The sequence below is a fragment of the Drosophila santomea genome, chromosome 2L (genome assembly GCF_016746245.2).
Source record: "Drosophila santomea strain STO CAGO 1482 chromosome 2L, Prin_Dsan_1.1, whole genome shotgun sequence".
Lineage (NCBI taxonomy): Eukaryota > Metazoa > Arthropoda > Insecta > Diptera > Drosophilidae > Drosophila > Drosophila santomea.
Window position 1 is genome coordinate 3,793,104 of NC_053016.2, and position 18,204 is coordinate 3,811,307.

Below are 18,204 nucleotides of genomic sequence, written 5' to 3' on the forward strand. Positions count from 1 at the left end.
TAGATCAGGATGGCACTTAGGAGAGTTAGTACTCAAAACAAACAGGTGGCGCCAGTGAGGCCACGCACATTCCTTTTTATCCTTTCACTTCTTCCACTAATATTTATGATGATAAATACATGAGCATTTAGGAAATACAAAGCTCAATGGAATTTATGGTTTGAAATAAAACATATTTAAATGTATAAATCCTAGAAAACGCATATGTTTGGTATTAAGCAAAAGAAAACTATGTAGTTTCAGATCCCTGAAAGATCTCTATAGCTATGCTGTTATTTCTTAACAGCTTGCTGTTGCCTAACAGAGCCGCCTAACATTCCACCCACAAGACGGCCGTCTGTTAACCGGTTACCAACAGCAACAGGTCAAGTAACCAACTCTGTTGTGCGGCTCGAACCCGAAGCTTTGGCACCACTGCTGCTGCATTGGCCACATTTAGCATTTCGGCCAAGGCAACTGAGAGTGGAGTGCTGGAGTGCTGGAGTGCGAACTGACATATCAAACGGGCAGCAACAACACAGCTCACCCGCTCCACAAAGCCGAAAGCTTTGGGGCCAGATGGGTTTACCTGGCCACTTTGAATGACGTGAATATACTCTCTTGTGAACTCATCGCGCTCTGTGCCGCTCGTCGCGTTCAGCGTTCAGTTTATTCCGTTTTTCAGCTTTGAGACGGCACTCAGTTCGGTTCAGAAGGTGTTCGATGTTGGACGTGAGCGCTTGATCGGGGAAAATAACGCTTGGCAGTAGTAACTTATTGATCTCAACGGTGCTTTGTTGTTTCTTCTCTTGGCTGTCACGTATACGTACAGTCGGTTCTTCAGAGTGTGAGTGATCGCTGGCTGACCGCGCCTTAAATGCAATAAGCGTCGCCTCGGAAAAGCTACAAAATCGGTATAAAAACGCCCAATTTAATAACTCAAGAGATAAAACCGCATGTCTGTGATAAAATAGTGTCAAAATTAATATTTTTCAAGAAAACCTCGAGTGAAAAGCCAAAGCTTTTGGCCAAAAAGTGAGGTTGTGTTGGTGGCACCACCAAAAAAAGTATTACCAAACACACCAATACTGCGAAACGCCAATTGGAGTACACAAAGAAAACATACAAGACGCGCATTAAAAGACGGCTAAAAGTGATAGGATTCTGGAGCAAAAGAATCAAATATACGAGTTTGTGCCACTTAAAAATTGGTGGTCTATGTGCAAATTGAATGGCTTTTAATACAACTGAAAACGAACTTAAAACGCAACCAATTCGGAATGAAGGAGATGCGGTTTTTTGCTATTTATGATTGTGATTCATGATTTTTTGAAAGAAAATTCAAATTACGAGATCTCAAGGAATTTTACCACTTTTAAAGTTTTCTTAGATTTCCCTAATAAAGTTCTGACTGAAAAGAGAATCAGCGGAGTATAAAGATTGATCCGAAAATTCTGTTAGCTGTTGCTCTGTTTCTTGCCATTTCTGCACGCTTTCTTGGCAGCAACTAATTGCCTCATCTACGGCAATTTTTAGTTTTATTTTTCTTCTTTTTTTTGCGCGTTGGTTTGTGGCCAATAAACTGCAACTGCAACTGCAACTTTTAAGTTGATGCGTTCAGCGAGCCGCAACGTTGGTTGCACTTGTTTAATACCGCTTTGCTACCTTTTATCCCCTCCCTATAGACAGGTTGTTCCCTAGTTCCTCTCGTAGTTCCTCTGCTACTTCCGTTCTGCATTAGTCATTCGACTGGCAATTGAATATAGAAGCCGATGACGCGTTGCCATTCCGGTTACAACAGGTTGGCTATAAAAACGTGTAAAAAAAGTGAATTAAAAGAACATTTTCGCATGCGTAAGAGGAAGTGGAGCATTATCAATCATTTGTCGCAGATAAGGAGAAGCCGAACAAAGACCACAGACATTCCCGGTGCATTATAAAATCCCATAGATAAAATGTAACAACAAAGCAACAGGTTTCGAAGACTGAAATATATACACATACCTCTCTTTAAAAAACAGGCAATGTTTTTTTTTCAAAATACGTGTATATTCACTAGAAGCTACGATAATGGGAATGCAAGCTTGCTGGTCAAGCTTCATCATCATGATCATCTTCGAGAGAGATACAAGTATAAGTACCATTTCACGTGTGTCGGTAGTCTTAGTCATGCAACGATCATTGAAGCCGGCAAGTGACTAACAAATTCTATATATTTGGGTACATCAAAACAAATTGGACAATAACGAGACCTCAAACGAGCATAAAATTGTTTAGGCAATTGGCATTATTCTAACCACATTAGTTGAAAGGGTTGTTGAACTCTTCTCCACTAGAACGGAAACTAAATTAAATTGCTGTAAAATTGGCCGAAAAACAGTTGCACAGCGGGAAATCCCTTTCACGCCACAAAACCATTTACAGAGAAATCCATTCACTCTATAAAACTAGAACACTGCTTGGGGAATTGAATTTCACAGATTTAGAATGTATGTAAAGTGATTTAAGTATTGACGAAACTAGTTTAAAATAGTTATGTAAACTATATGATTCCAGTAGAACCAATTCTTTATGATGAACTTTATACGATACCAAACTTATTTTAGTGAATGATCTTTTTGCAGTTAACTTATTCGCAATCTTATCTAATCATTTAATGCACTTAATTGAACTGAAAATTTTTCAAGAGCTTGAACTGTAACAGACAAAAATACTTATACTGTTCACAACCATTGAGGTTAATGCCATTTTTATCAAAACTCAATCATAGGCCCACTTTGGTGCGTTCACTTAACTTATGAAAAGCGCAAAAAGCCAAAGCGCATACCAAACCAAACTAAAGTTAATAAACCCATAAAAAGACAGACAATAAACTTTTGAATGCACTTCGAATGCAGTCACGGCAACCACAAAAACAACATTCAGCGTTGCAGTTGAGTCACATCCATCGACCGTCATATGCCAGATACCAGATACAAGATACAATCCACACACGCACCGTTGCCCCTGCTTCCTCCCCCCTCCCCCCACACCTCAGAACCCCGCCCCATAAAGCTGCTTTGCATATTCGATAAATTTAAAATGTTTGTTATCAAGAATGTTGGGGGTGCACTGAAGAAAACGGTCTTTTAATTTAGAGAACTGGCTATGAAACAAATTTAATGCATATATAATACGAGAATATAATCCATACATATTATTATTATTTTATATTACTTTATATTATATTGTTTATTAAAAAAGTTGTATGTCAGGTTATTTTGATGATCCTCAGTTAGTAAAATTTCTGCCAGTGTAAAGTGAGGGTGGGGGAAAGTTTTGGTAAAGTCCATAAGCCGAAGGTGGAAATGCTTTCTTCTTTCTTCTTACTACGCACACGTAACCGAAGGAAAATAAAAGAAAACTTGGTGGAAAACACGAACTTGCGGTGCGTGCGTCGCTCTCTCTCCCCCACTCCCTTTCTCTCTCTCGCTCTCTCTTGTGGCATGAATGAAGTGCCTCCACATTTACAGTTACTTTACGAAAGTGGGGGAATTCGAACAACAACTCCCCAATATTTAACATATTGTTGTTTGTTTGTCTCATTTCTTTTGTTATTGTTGTTCATCGGCCGCTCTCTTTTCCTCAGCCGTTCTTCGAATCGCTCTATCTCGCTCTAGCTGTGTGTAATGCAATGTACTAAACCCTCTCGGTTTTTCAGTCGTTGCTAACGGTTCTTTGCGTACGGACGTGTTTTTATGGGAAAATTGGAAAAAGTCAAAACAGAAAATTCTAAAAGCTGATATGTATATGTGTATGTGTGTGTGTGTTTGTTGCGGTAGAAGTTCAGTTGTTGTTTTGTGACTCGTTTTTTTTTGGGCCCATTCGCTTGGTGGCTTATCAGAAAAATTTGTTAACAATGAAGCCAACCAAAATTCTCATGTTTCTGTTGGGAAATCTCAAGATATTTCAGATTGGGGTGTTGAAAATGCAACAATAAATGATAAATAACAGAAAAGTGCGTTGAAAACAATGAAAACTGTTGAATGGGTTTACCCTTTTTTCAAAACAAAGCTAAAAAGTGAAACTACAACAGTGTTTAGAAAATGAAGTTTAAATATTAAATATATAAATATGAAAAATTAATATTATTTGTATATTCAAAATAAAGTGAATATGAAATGAGCTCTTCAAACAAAACTTCTTAAATTTAAATTATTGTGTAAACAATGTGCTGAATAAAATCTATGAAAAATATATAACACTCGGGAATTATAAACTATACATTAAAAAATCTAAGATATTTAAATGTATGATAAAGAAGGGCCAACTAATAAATTAACATATCCAAACCTTTTTCCTTTAGCTGTTAAATAATCACGAAACTGCCATGGCGAATGTGTAATAAAAACCGTTAGTGAAGTAATTAATTGCAAGCGAAAATAAACCAAATTTAACGACAACGAAAAGTGATACGAAAACGATGCACAAATGAAGCTGCAACGACATAAAAGCAACCAAAGCCAGCGGAAAAGTAAACCCCACAGGCATCCAAAATGGGCCAGCATATGTTTATGGATGGTCGTAACGCTGGCTTTTTCGACCCACTTGGCACGGAGCCAAGAAAGTCGACAAACAGAGGACTCCAGAGAGGTGGAACTGCTGCAGGATAATGACATCGAGTTCGCCAGTCTCGATGGCGCCACCCAACTTTTGCCAGCAACCCGACATTCCGGCGCAGACGTCACCGTGGCGCCACAGGCTTCCACCCCCTCGATGACGTCATCTGCGTCGTACACCGAGTTGCAAGGCGGCGAAATCCTCAGCGACCGAATCCTGCGGCGCAGCGAGAGTCCTTATTTGGCACGCGACGATATCGAGGTCCTGCGTGGTGCTCGTTTGACCATCGAACCGGGTGTTACCATCGAGTTTGCCCCCACCAAAGGACTCAAAATCAACGGCGTCCTTCAGGCGGTGGTAAGTCGGAAAATTCATCCTCCTAATGGGGAAAATTCATTATGGCTGGCTGTAACTTGAGTATGACTGACAGGGGGAAACCCTAGAACCTTAACTTAGAAAATCCTATTAGGTACACCAGTTTGTCCATGAAATATTTACATATGCAGTATATAAACTGAAAGTTTATTACAATTTTACTAGGAATATAGGGCACATTATGTCCTCTTAGTAAGTTGAGCCTGATTGACTGGGGCTAAACTCAATGTAGAGGGTATAAAATGTCTCAGGCGTGGGTGAAAGAAAGATTTTGTATGAAATTAGAAGAGGAAATGGTAGTAATAATAGCCCTAATGAAATTATATTATTATGATAAGCTTGGGAAATAACAAATAATATCCATAATGAAATCTTACGTTACAATAATGTTTAGAAGCATTTATAGGCAGGTTTCAATGGCAGAACTAGAACGATTATAAATGAATAATTATTTGAAACCCACTTAAGCAAATATATATAGAGTAACTCCACAGTCTGAAGTAATGTTTCTGCCTTCACCTGTTCGCTATTTGCGAATGATTAAGCGGCACCTGTTGCTATCAGCCGTCGAGGCTGCCCTTATGAGTAATCTTGCCAGTGATAAGCTCCACATAAAAGCTTCGTACTGAAGTTCCCCCATTGTTGACTTTATAGCATTGATAAGATTACAATTGTCTGATTTACACATCGTGGAAAGGGGGAGATACCGCATTTCATATGGCAGCGAATGGAGCGGATTGCATGTGGATGCCATAATACAGTATGTGGTAGGTTAGGACCTGCTCCATCTTTAACCCCATAATTGGGTCAGCCAAGTTCAGTTGACTTCCTCTCAATTATGACGCGCACTTTACATGTTCCGCTCTGCTTCTGAGCTTCTATAGCCACTTAATCAGCGGTCAAGGGGTCACCGGGGGTTAATTAGATTTAAGTGAATGTCGGAGTGGCATAATTGACAATTCCACAGACCGAAAGGGAAATGATTAAATTAGCTTTGTCCAACTCTTAAGCCAATTCTAAGCTCACGATATTTTACACTTTTTTTTTTTTTTGGGGATATGCAAAACACAAGTGAGTCATGGGCTCTCAAGGGTTAAGAGTTCACAGGGCTTTGCTGTTAATTAAATAAAACTGCTTTGCGGCAGTGGGCGACTCTTCGTTTGGAGATCTGCGTTGCATAGGTGTTAATTGATGCCCCAATTGCTTCGAAAATTTCATATACTATGTACGTTTCATGTCGGTTTTCATTGGCAACCGAAGGCCAAGTGGCGAGAAGATATCATAATTGAAAACGAAAATAATTGCATGCTACGTGAGAGAAACAGAGTCGCGGTGAAATGGTTGAGCTCAAGAGAAACGCAGAAGCAACAAACCTGACATACAAAAAATTATAATTTAAAAAGATGTAGCTTTTTTCTTTAAATTTATACTCTTTAGTGTGTATCACATGGAAAATTGCTAATAAATATATATTCTAGGGCACACCGACCTCCAGAATTGTGCTGAGATCCCAGAGTAACACGGCCAACTACAAGCTGGAGCTGCCCGATGACCAGGAGAAGGGCATCAGACTGGTGGATGGACCCACTCCCGTCGAGGGCAGACTGCAGCTGTTCCACAAGGGTGCATGGAGATCGGTTTGCTCCAACTCCAGAAAGTGAGTAATCTCAGCTAAATGCCAAGAATCTCACTCTTAATAACTTAGTATTTCGCCTGAACAGTTGGACATTGGCGGATTATGGAGTGGCTTGTAAGCAGCTGGGCTACAGAGGCGGCAGATTCTGGAATTGGGTGGAGCGAACGCCAGGATATTATCCCCGTCTCCTGTACGAGCAGCCCAAGTGTAGAGGAGGCGAGGGAAGTCTTAAGGATTGCGCCTGGACCTCGCGACAAATGGGAGCTGGGGCCTGTGATTACCACAACGATCTGGGTATCCAGTGCCTGCCCGTCCATTCCGAAACTCTGGGCCATTGGCGTGGCATATACTTCGATAATGCGCCATCCACAAAGGCGCTGGGCAGGGATAACATCGTTTATGCGGCGCAATCGGAGTCACGTCTGAAGTATGTGGACATCATTAGGGCGGGAAGTGGCGCAGGATTCAGTGCCAAGTCGGCAGTGGAAGTCCAGGGATTGCCACCACAAATGGAGCACGTGGTGATCAGTCATTCGGCCTACACGGGATTCAATAGCACACGTCCCTGGGCAGGATTCCAGCTGCAGAATGTCACCGTGCGGAAGTGCAATGGCATTGGCGTCTTCGTGAACTCCAGTCAAGGCGCAGTGCAATTGGATGGCTGTTCCATCGTGGATAACGCTGCAGACGGTATCAAATATGTGGGACACGACTTGAGGGGAACGGAGAGGAAGGATCGTGCCAGTATATATGACTTTTGCACACTGCCCACGACGTCGGGCCAAACGTATCCCATTTCGCTGTCTTTTACGCAGAAATATTACGCAGGATCTGGCAAGGAGTGTGGCAAGTACTTCTTCACACGACCAGGATATCTGCTCACACTCCATTTTGAGAACTTTGTGCTGATGCAAAACGAAACGGCCACCGTGGAAATATACGATGGAGCCTCGACAAACGATCGCCTGCTGTTCGAATGGAAGGCCAGGAATTTCACGAGGCCACAAAGTGTTACCTCAACGAGGGAGAAAATGTTTGTGAGGATACGAGCGGATGCCAGGCAGGAGTTAAATGGTTTCTTCCGCATGACGTCCGGCGACTCGGTGGCCTACGATCTCAAGGTGTCACAGTCCACGGTGGAGGATAATGGAGGTCGTGGTGTGGCCATCGACAACATAAGATCCAAGCTGCATGTGCACAGTAGTTCTGTATCCGGAAACGGCCATGTGGCCGGAGTTCATGTGACGAGTGGCGCTGGAGATGTGAACATAACCAGCTCCAACATTAGCTTCAACAATGGCGCTGGCGTTAACATCACCTATTATGGTGGCAATCGGAACATCTCCAGATCGGCCTTGACTGCCAACAAAGGTTATGGCATGGCCACTTGGCTGAATCAGACATGCGATGTGAATCGCATGGAGTACATACCCTTTAATCAAACCAGCGTGGTGGAGTACTCGCAGATCGGTGGTAATCTGGAGACTGGAGTTTTTCACGGCAATTTCTGTCGCCCGATTTGGGTGAACATCACGGGCAACAGTTTCAACGGTAGTCAACAGAATGATATATTCATTGAATCCTGCTACCAAGCCACTGCCAATGGACGTCCGAATATGCAACTTCAGCTAGGACATAATCAGTTCAAATACTCCCAAGCAAACTCCATATATCTGAGCCCAGCTTTGAATCTTCAAGGACGAATCGAGTACAATATGTTCCGCTTTGGTTCCTATGGCTGTTTGTTCATCAACAACGACTACATATATCCGGAGTTTAACTATTTTCCAGTTAAGCTGATCATACAAAGTAACTACTTTATGAGAAACAGCGGAGTGCATGTGGTTTCTCTCGGCTTATCGCCTTACAGCAGAGCGGAAGTACAGTACATACTCTTCACGAGGAACTTTGTGAGAGGTAACAATATTACGGAAGCATTTGGTCCCCTAATCGCCGGTTCAGAAGGCAGTGATGGTGCTGGTCGACTGAATCCGCGTTCCCGAGTGGCAGCTCCTGTTGTCGTGGGATCAAGTAATGTTGACGTGTTCCGGAACATCCTGCACAATCTGGATTCCATGTACGAAATCGGCTCTCAGCTCACGGATCAAAGTAAGATTATCAACGCCACTTGCAATTGGCTGGGTCATACGGATGAGAACAAGATATACGCACGGCTCTTCCATCGCAACGATCGCTACAATCTGGCCAAAATAAACTATCTGCCATACCTTTTGCACAGCTCCAATCCAGGCTCCACGGCCATGATCACAGTTTCCACTGTGGTGCCCCGATTTTTCCACGAGGGCAGCGAAGTCATTGGTGGCGAAGTGGATGGCCAGGACATGGTTCCAGCTGGAACGTACACTGTGACTAAGGACATCAATATCAGACCTGGTGGTAAGCTCATACTCCAGCCAGGTACCACTCTTAGGTTCGAGCCCAGTGTGGGAATGATGGTGGCAGGAAAACTGGAAGCCAGAGGACGCAGACCCGATGATATACTCTTCACTTTGAAGCGAGAAACGATTATGGGCGAATCCAATGACACGGAAACCATCGATTTGGATAGCGAAACTGAGGCCATCGATATGGAAACGGAAGTAATACCCTCGGATGGTGTACCGCGAGTTCCAGTTCGATTGGTCGGCGGAACGGGTGCCAATGAGGGAAGACTTCAGGTTTACTTAAAAGGACGATGGGGCACCGTGTGTGATTATGGCTGGAATGTTCTGAATGCAGCGCTGGTTTGCCACCAATTGGGCTACTCCCTGAACCCGCAGGATTGGAGATTACTTCGCTCGCAGTTACCAAATGCCGGCACTTCCGAGGACATTTTGATGGCCAATGTCAGGTGTACACTTCAGGATCGGGACGTGACCAAGTGCCGCGCGGAGTACGAGTTCGAAAACACCTGTAGCCATGATAACGATGTGGGTATCAGGTGCTATGAGGGTGCCTGGGCTGGAGTTCGTTTCAGTATGCTGGCCGAAAGGGCGGACCTACAGTATGTCACTGTGGAAAAGGCTGGACTTTTCGACTATACCACCAATGCCTTCAAGCCCGCTGTTCAAATGGATCATGCTCGTCACAATCTGGAAAATGTGAGAATCGTGAACAATCTGCAAGACGGTTTGGGTATTATATACGCCGACATCTACGCTGGCAAGTCCGTGAACAACATCAAAAACTCGGAGTTCTCTGGCAATAAGGGAAGCGGAATTAGTCTAAAACAACTGGACTTCAGAGTCTCAGGATCCATCATCAAGGATAACAAAGGCAGTGGTGTTTCCCACGATGCAGTGATTTCTGCTTTGGATCAAAAAGAAATTGGAGGATGGTTTAACATGGCCACAGATTTCAACTCCTTCGATACAGATTACGATCCTTACCTGTTGCCCCATGAAATAAGCAATATCGACCTGGGGACCTTCGAGCACAAGTACATAAGAACTGAAGAGCTACTTGGTCAGAACATCAATCGCAAAATAGTGGTTCAATGTCCAGCTGGTTATGTCATTGGAATACAGCTCCTGAATCCCATACACAATCTGTCCACAGAGAGCATAAACATCCTGAATGCGAGGACAGAGAATATTCGAAGTGATCTGTGGCAAGTTAAAAGAGACTTAAACGTATTCCCAGTAACCAGCAGCAGTTATGGCATTATAATTTACTACGAAAGTGGCTTGCAGGCGTTGGGAGGAGCTGTTTTGATGCTGAGCACAGTCACAGCTCCAGTTCAAAACATTCGGAACCGCATTGTCAGCGGTGCTGTGCCCACTTTAACCATTCGATCAACGAAGATACAAAAAAATCTAAGAGGTATTACGGGCATCTACTACAATCGCTACATAGGCGACAATGGGGAGTATTATTTGCGGAAAGCCAATGAATCAATCAAGCTTATCAACTCTGAGCTTAGCTACAATGAACGAGAGGCTATACTCATCAGGTCACCATTCTGGGATGTGATCTCCAGTAACTTATCAGAGGTTACACTTCACGTGAATGGCTCGCTAATCACCCAAAATGGACTTGGTATACGGCAAATGTCGAAGGATCTGCGATCGTCGAACAACCTCTTCCATTACGTCATACAGGATACTACAGTTGAGCAGAATACTCATGGCGGCTTCCAGGTAATATTGAAATATATCTTATATTTTCTCCGCTAAAACTAAGCTTAATTTTTCCATTTTCAGGTGTCTTTGCCATACGTGTGGCAGTACAACGAAAACTTTACCCATTCGATTTATTTCGGCAACAGCACCTGGCAAAGAAATCGCGACTTCCACATTTCCGTTTCCGGTCACTATACAGTCTTCAATATAACCTCCAATGTCTTTAGAGAGAACAACTGTCCTGGACCACTGATATCGCTAGATGGAATGGAAAAGCGACTTCGTTTTGACAACAATCGTTTTGAGTCGAATAACGCCAAGTTTGTGCTGCTTTTCAAGGCGGATTCCCTGAGTGAAATCATTGGACAAGTGCCTGCCAGCATAGAATTTAACAGCTTCAAAGGAAATAACATTGTGACCATGAGCGCAAACTACAGAAATCATTATATGAAGGCGGCCAGAAGAATGCGGAAACAACATAAAATACCCACCGCAGTAATTCGACTGGATGGTGTCCAAAATGTGCGACTGTATCGTAATCTGATAGCCGAAAATGAAATGGACTACAATTTGGTGGCAGGTGTAAGATCGGCCAGATTGAACAACTACTTTGAGGCAAGAGAGAACTGGTGGGGCACCAAGGATACCGCCTTCATAGAGGCTAAGATCTTCGACTTTGACAACTGGAACGATCATGCGGATGTCATTTATCAGCCATTCCTCATCGAAGACAGTTACGATGCCAGTGTTTCTGTGGTTGTGCCCTTCAATCAAGATCAGGAGATCGACTTGAGCAGCTATAGAGGTGGTAGAGTGTATAAGGACTTGCTGTTGACGAAACAGAGTACCCCCTACTATATATCCTCCGATATAACAGTAATGCCCGGCAAAACTTTGACTATAAACCATGGCGTTACTATGGAATTTGAACCCAACGTCGGTATATTAGTTTTGGGCACCCTAGTGGCCATTGGATACAGGGAATCACCTATTGTGATGAGACCATTTAGAAATGCCACCAGAGAATCTCTGATCGATGTTCAGCCCAAGAAACGGGCTCTGGAGGATATGAGTGCTCCACTCACCGAATTCGATTCCATCAGACTGTGTACCAGTGCCAACAACTGCACAGGAGATGCCGATGGATTGTTCGGATTGAATGAGGGATTTTTGGAGTACTTCAATCATACCACTCTTCAGTGGGTTCCTATTTGCGACAGCAGATTCACCGAGCGGAATGCTCAAGTGGTTTGTCGAGAACTGGGCTATGATCCTCTGAATGTTTACTATGGTCATGATCGCAGGATAGAGTTCCACACGAACTCATTGACGCGCATTTGGTCATGGGTGCAACCATTGGAGTGTCGCGGTGACGAGGAGAGAATGGAGGATTGTGCCGAGCGTTTGAATGGTCAACTTTATGGACACCGCCACGAATGCCGTTGGGATGATGCGTTCGTCTTTGTCAGTTGCAATGGCATTGCTGACGATGAAGTTTATTGGGGTGGCATACGATTCGCCAACTCCAAGTTCGAGGAAATCCAATATGAACATCGTTTGCACAACACAAGGTCACATGCAAGGTTGCCATTGAGGGAAAGCCAGTTGGAGTTCGTCAGGATCGAACAGGCAGGCATACTGCATAATCACAAAGCAGCTGCCATTCAAGCCATTCACAAGAATCCATCCATAACCTCGGTGAGCATAGAGAACTCGGCTAATCATGGCATAAACATGATTGCTCCCAGTGGTAAACTGAATTTGAATCACCTGAACATCAACAATACTTTGGGAACCGGCATTAGCATTGTGTCTCTGAGTGGCGAGGGACGTGATAGTGATGAATCTAGTTTCACGCCCTTGAAGAAGTTGGATCTACCATATAAGCTCTTCTCCCTGGTGGATATATGCGATCCCCAAAAGGTGCTGACCATCGAGGAACGCATGCTGATCTACTACAAATACGATAACAATCCAGTGAACTGTGTGAAGATTTTCACCTCCGCTTTTCGTGCTAAGCCCATTGGTTTCAGACTGCTACAATCCAATTTGTTTAATCACTCCAAGTTGTATGGCAGAACCGATTTTATCAAGTTGTTCGACGGTGATATCTACAATGTGACTGCCACCTATTTGGGCAAAATCGAATCTGATACGGATAATCAGAGATCGTTCTTCAAGACCAAGGGTCCAACGATGAGTCTCCAGTTGGTGGCCAGTGGTGCTCCCGAAACACATGGTTTCATAGCTGAGGTCGTCACTGTGCCCATTTCCACATTGGGTCAATGTAAGCTGCTTAAATTATCGCAAATATATATTTGTTTTAATCGTAAAATACTTTGCAGATCGCGATGCCTTGCACAACATCACAGATACTCATATCTCAGGTGCGATTAAGGGGGCGGTTACCTACTCTTCTGCCGGTGAGGTCACGCCCACCTTGACTTTGATTGGCAATCGAATAGAGAAGAATTGCCGTCAGATGTATGGCAATTTCTCCACCTGCACTTCGGCTCTGAATTTGGATGTGCAGAACATGAATTCATTGTATTTTATGGTAGGTCTAGTTTTATGGTAGATCTTCCCAATTTAAAGGCTAACTTTTTCTTATTCTTTTCTTTCTTTTCTTAGAACAACCTGATAACGGAAAATCAAGGTGGTCTTCGGATTAGAGCCGATTCTCGAGGTTCAGCCACTTCACTTCGAGGCTTTGTCCATCACAATCTCTTCATGAGGAATCGCAATCGTCCAGCCCTGTACGTGGAAGGTAGACAATCCTCGCCGTATCAAGAAGTGGAGCTTTATCGCAACTACTTTGCCCAAAATATGGCTGGTTATGAGGATGTGATTAGATTGTGCCAAGTGGTATCCAACTTCAGCTATAACTATGTGCACAGCAATGTGGGTGGAAGAATCATGGAGGTTTCCGGCTTCGAAAAGGTGCGATTGCAGATCTATCAGACAACGGCTCACAATGGTTTCTACAGGTTAGTTACCAAACTTCTTTTATGTTATGTGCTTAGTATAAAAATATTTGTTTTTAGGAATTTTGCCACTAACTGGATGACCAGGGCAACAATTGTGGCTGGAACAGCGGGCCAGCAATATGTGGATAATATTTTCGAAAACCACGAAAACGACTATGAGCTGCTCACAGTCAACAATTCCATGTAACTATTCTTGTTTTGATTTAAATTATTATGAAAATATTCGCCTTTTTATTATTTTATGATTCTAATTTTAAAACTGTTCCAATTCTTCTGCGCCTGCTCTACTGTGCTATTGATGGGAATCTAATTTCTAATTTTATTTCTTTCATTTTCTACAATTTTCCTACCTGTAGTTTGAGTTTTGACTATGAAAACAGGTAAGATAAAAATAAGATCTTTGTAAATAGTTTATTAATATTGTATTTTTCTTAACTAGGACCTTTGAAACCTGGAGCTCTAAGATCGATGCTCGTCACAATTACTGGAGCTATAACAATACCATCTCGGTGCAGTCTCGTATCAGAGATAAATCAGGTGAGTTTGCACCTAAATCAATATCAATGGTCCACGCTCTATAGCTGTTTTTCCCAACAGATGATCCTATGCTACTGGAGGTCTTAGCCGTGCCCTTCCAAATGAACAATGAGACAATACTGGATGGTAAATGTCCTCCAGGCTGGGCACTGGTCCATGACACCTGCTTCATCTATGTGGGTGCTCCCATGACTTTCCACGAGGCGCGAGACTTCTGTCGCTCGGAGAACTCGACAATGCCATTCATACGCACCGATAAGACTACGCTATGGAAGTATTTGCAGAGCCAGATGAGGCACTTGAAATATCCGGATAAGGTTTGGATTCAGGACTATAATCACATAGATCGCTGCACGAGCTTTGTGTTCGGGGAAATCGAAATCGAGGATTGCAACAAGGAGCGGGGTTTCATTTGCGAATCGGATCCCAGGGTAAAAACAAAGAAATTAAAGAATATAAACATTTGTTAGTAACTGTATTTATTTTCAGGTGATCATTGATCCTTTATCCTGGCGTGCAGACATCTTTGCCATCAGTATTATCTCAGCCTTTGTCCTTGCCATCATATTGCTGATCCTAGTGGCCTTCTGTTGGTTCGCCAAATCAAAGCATCGACACACCCAACGACTCCAAAGGAGAAACAGTATTCGGCAAAGTTTGCGCAGCTTGAACAGCATCGATCCGCAGGGTTCCCTTCGCCGAAGACCCAATTATGTATGATTTGATTTTGATTTTTTTATCCACTGATTTTCATTTGATTATTTTCTTTATTTTTACTCAATTTTATGTTATCACTTTTGGTTCTTCGCTGATCAGAACATGTCCAGCAATGGAACGTTGTCCAAGAGTCAGGACTACAAGCAGATGGTGGCCAATGGTTCCATAGATTCCATGGACAAGAGTGTGTTGAGCTCGGAAGCTGGTAGCTATGAGGGTTATGAACAGAAGCCCCACTACAACGAGTATGTCAATCAGAATGCCCTGAGACCAGCACAGCCTGCCCAGGATCATCAAAGTCACAAGGTGGCCACCATTTCCAAGGCAAGTGGCCATCGTGCGAGAGTCGCTGCAGCTGCAGCTGCTGCCTTGGAACCCGACGCCTTTGAGTTAAGCTACCGTAACGAAGGATTCCGGGATAACTCCACTTACGGTGGTAACACCCGAGCAAATTCTATAAGTACCAGCGTGGCAGAGGATACGCCAATCATACATCACACAGATCAGGAGATCGATGAGGGTGGTTCCGATTATTACGGAAATGCGAGTACCTTGCCACTGCGAACCGAAGGAGGCACTCCTGCTGGGAGGCGTGGCCAACCCGGCTTGGCCTTTCTCAGCGAACTCAAACAGAATCTGCCCGAGTACCAAAGAAGCTCGCATAGCAGTTTTATGCCCCACCGAAGCAGTGGCGACTCCCTGCCCTTTGATCAAAAGCTAGATCAATTCAACTACTCTACAGAGTCCTCACTGTACCGCCCAGCGCCTGCGGTTCCCAGTAGTCAGCAGTCAACACCAGCGGACATGCGACGTCCGGACTCGTATTATACTGCCGTCAGGAGTAGTAAAGCTCCAGTATCACATTACCGAACACCACGGCCACTGGCACAACCACCGGCCGCACCAAATGTGGCGCCCCCGGGTGGACCCGCGCAACGGCGTCCCAAAACGGTTTACCAAACCGCATCCGAGGAGTCGTCACCAACGACACCGTCACCACTGACCAATCAGTACCATCGCTCCAAGTCGGAGGCTCTACTTGAAACAGATTTCGATGAAGATGGAGGATCGGGTGGTCTGCAGCCACTGCAAACAAACGGACGAAGTCACAGTCAGCCCCTGGAAACGGCCATGTGAAGTGCCGTCATCAATTCCATACTCTAATTTAACACTCACTCCCACACATTAACCCTTTACGGAACTGACTAAATACTAGGACAAATTTGTATTTAATTTATAGAGTAAGAGTTGCTTCTTGAATTAGTATTTGTTCATAAGCTTAGCGTTTTGAATGAAACAGAATACATTTATTTTTCGCTTTTTTTTGTTTCACTTCACTTGATTTTGTCAGTTTCGTTTAGGATAAGAGCCACCACAGCTTCGTAGATTTTAGTTTGACTTTAAAAATGATAGTATACTTTTTAAAATCGAGATTACGATTGAGAGAGACCAAGAGAGACGAACACGCCCGCCCGTTGTTTTTATTTTTGTGGTAAACTTAAATCATTCCATCCATTAGCTTTAAGTCTACCATTAACTATTGCCGAAACGAATTAGTTCTAAGTTGTTGTATATACACCGAAAATAAAAGAAAACTAATTGAAAAACCATTAAAAAATCACTTTATGGCTGTTTAAGACATATTTTATGAGTTTAATTGTAGAGAGAATGGACACAAAAATCGAAGCCATTGTTATTTACAAAAATGTTTATTATCTGATAATCATATTCTTGGAAGCAATATCAAGGTTTTTAAAGGTCTAATCAACAAAGATATGGAGCTCTTCGGATTCGCAGAACAGTATGAATCATTTTAATTTATGAAGGTTTAAAATTCAACTAACCCAATAATTTAGAAAACCTTTTTGGCCTTATCAACATTTGTGCTCGTTTCATCATGTAAGCGGCGGTGGAATTATTCTTATTGAATGTGTTCCAAATTATGCCTAGTCCGGATTTGTCTTTGCCATAACGCCCAAAAATGTGGCTAAAAAAAAATTAAAATAAAACAGAAAATAAATGAGTATAACTTTAATCAGTGTCTTTGCTTACCTCGTATGACAACTGCGGTACCACCAACCGGCCATAAAATTTTCTGCACAGCTCGGTGTATCCCAGAAGTCGTTCTGCCGATCTTTGGTGCTGAATTTCATGCCCAGGTGATATTCAAGTGAATCCCCGGCATCGCCAATCGAATTTCCGGTCGATTCCAGGATGTAGTCGTTGTCCTCGGAACCGATACTGAAGTTATCGTACAACTGGTATCGCTTTTCTTCTTCGTAGTCCTCCAGAAGAACTAGAAGTTCCTGCGGTTCCGAGGCAGTCATCGCATGCAGCTTATCCAGGCCGATAAAGAACTCATTGTTCAGTTTGCCAAATCCTTTTTTGTAGTCCATCCACTCAAGAAAAAAGTTCTGACTTCCATCGTTTCTCCGCGTGATCATCGTCCATCCCCCTCCGTGACTTTCCTGATCGCAGGTCACCTCAAAGGGTTCTTCACTGTACTTAGGCACACGGATGACAAGATTACTCTCCGATGATTCTGCGCAGCTGGCTGGGTACAAAGAAGTGGGGGGCATACATGAGTCGAATTTCTTGTCTAAGCGTTCCAAAATTTCTGCCTGACGCTTTTGCTCCTCACTGCGATTTCAGATACGAACAATATGTGAAAGTTCCTTTAAAGATTTATTACTTATTTACCGTATAGCTGCAACTTCCAATTTCAAGACTGTAAGATTATCACAGATGGATTGTAGAGTACAGAGTTCCTTGCAATTATGGCTAATTACGGTTCTTAAAAAGAACACAAATAATATTCCGAGACACAACATGTCTTCGCTGCAGCTATTTGTTGACTAAATGAAAATCTTTGTTTGCTTTGCTTTTAAATAAAGTTCCATTATCAAAAGCGGTCCTTCTTATCTTAATGGCTGATTCAATAAACGCCTATCATTTCCCCGACCTGTAAAAATTGAGCCGAAAACGGGGGTTTCCCCGTTCGCAGTAGAATACCTAACTTTATTGGCAAATAATTAAAAATAATCATTTAAGCTAGCTTCAGCAATTTAATTCGAATTTAACGTCTGCTTGACAATTATTCTTCCACCAACCAAATAGTCGCGGTTCGAGTCTGCGCTAAATGTAAAACTCAGAACTGTAAAAAACATTTTACGTGATAACAGTTATCTGCCTTCACTGATAACAGGATAATTTATTTACAAATAAATTATGGAACTCTCTTAATTAAATTGTT

At 42.9% G+C, this 18,204-nt stretch overlaps 2 protein-coding genes across 2 annotated transcripts; one reads left to right on the plus strand and one right to left on the minus strand.

Moving 5' to 3' along the window:
• Positions 1 to 700: 700 nt before the first annotated feature.
• LOC120448029 (protein bark beetle) lies at positions 701 to 16,572 on the plus strand. The gene is made up of 13 exons (XM_039629775.2): positions 701 to 826; positions 4,325 to 4,935; positions 6,432 to 6,610; positions 6,675 to 10,728; positions 10,792 to 12,997; positions 13,056 to 13,267; positions 13,342 to 13,697; positions 13,755 to 13,880; positions 14,054 to 14,077; positions 14,137 to 14,234; positions 14,295 to 14,665; positions 14,724 to 14,948; positions 15,051 to 16,572. The coding sequence occupies exons 2-13, from the start codon at positions 4,450 to 4,452 to the stop codon at positions 16,086 to 16,088; spliced, it is 9,375 nt and encodes a 3,124-aa protein (XP_039485709.2). The 5' UTR covers positions 701 to 826; positions 4,325 to 4,449; the 3' UTR covers positions 16,089 to 16,572.
• An 80-nt stretch (positions 16,573 to 16,652) lies between these two features.
• On the minus strand, positions 16,653 to 17,794 carry LOC120448038 (ryncolin-2-like). The gene is made up of 3 exons (XM_039629785.2): positions 17,652 to 17,794; positions 17,004 to 17,591; positions 16,653 to 16,938 (listed from the first exon to the last, which is right to left on the minus strand). The coding sequence occupies exons 1-3, from the start codon at positions 17,780 to 17,782 to the stop codon at positions 16,791 to 16,793; spliced, it is 867 nt and encodes a 288-aa protein (XP_039485719.1). The 5' UTR covers positions 17,783 to 17,794; the 3' UTR covers positions 16,653 to 16,790.
• Positions 17,795 to 18,204: the final 410 nt, after the last annotated feature.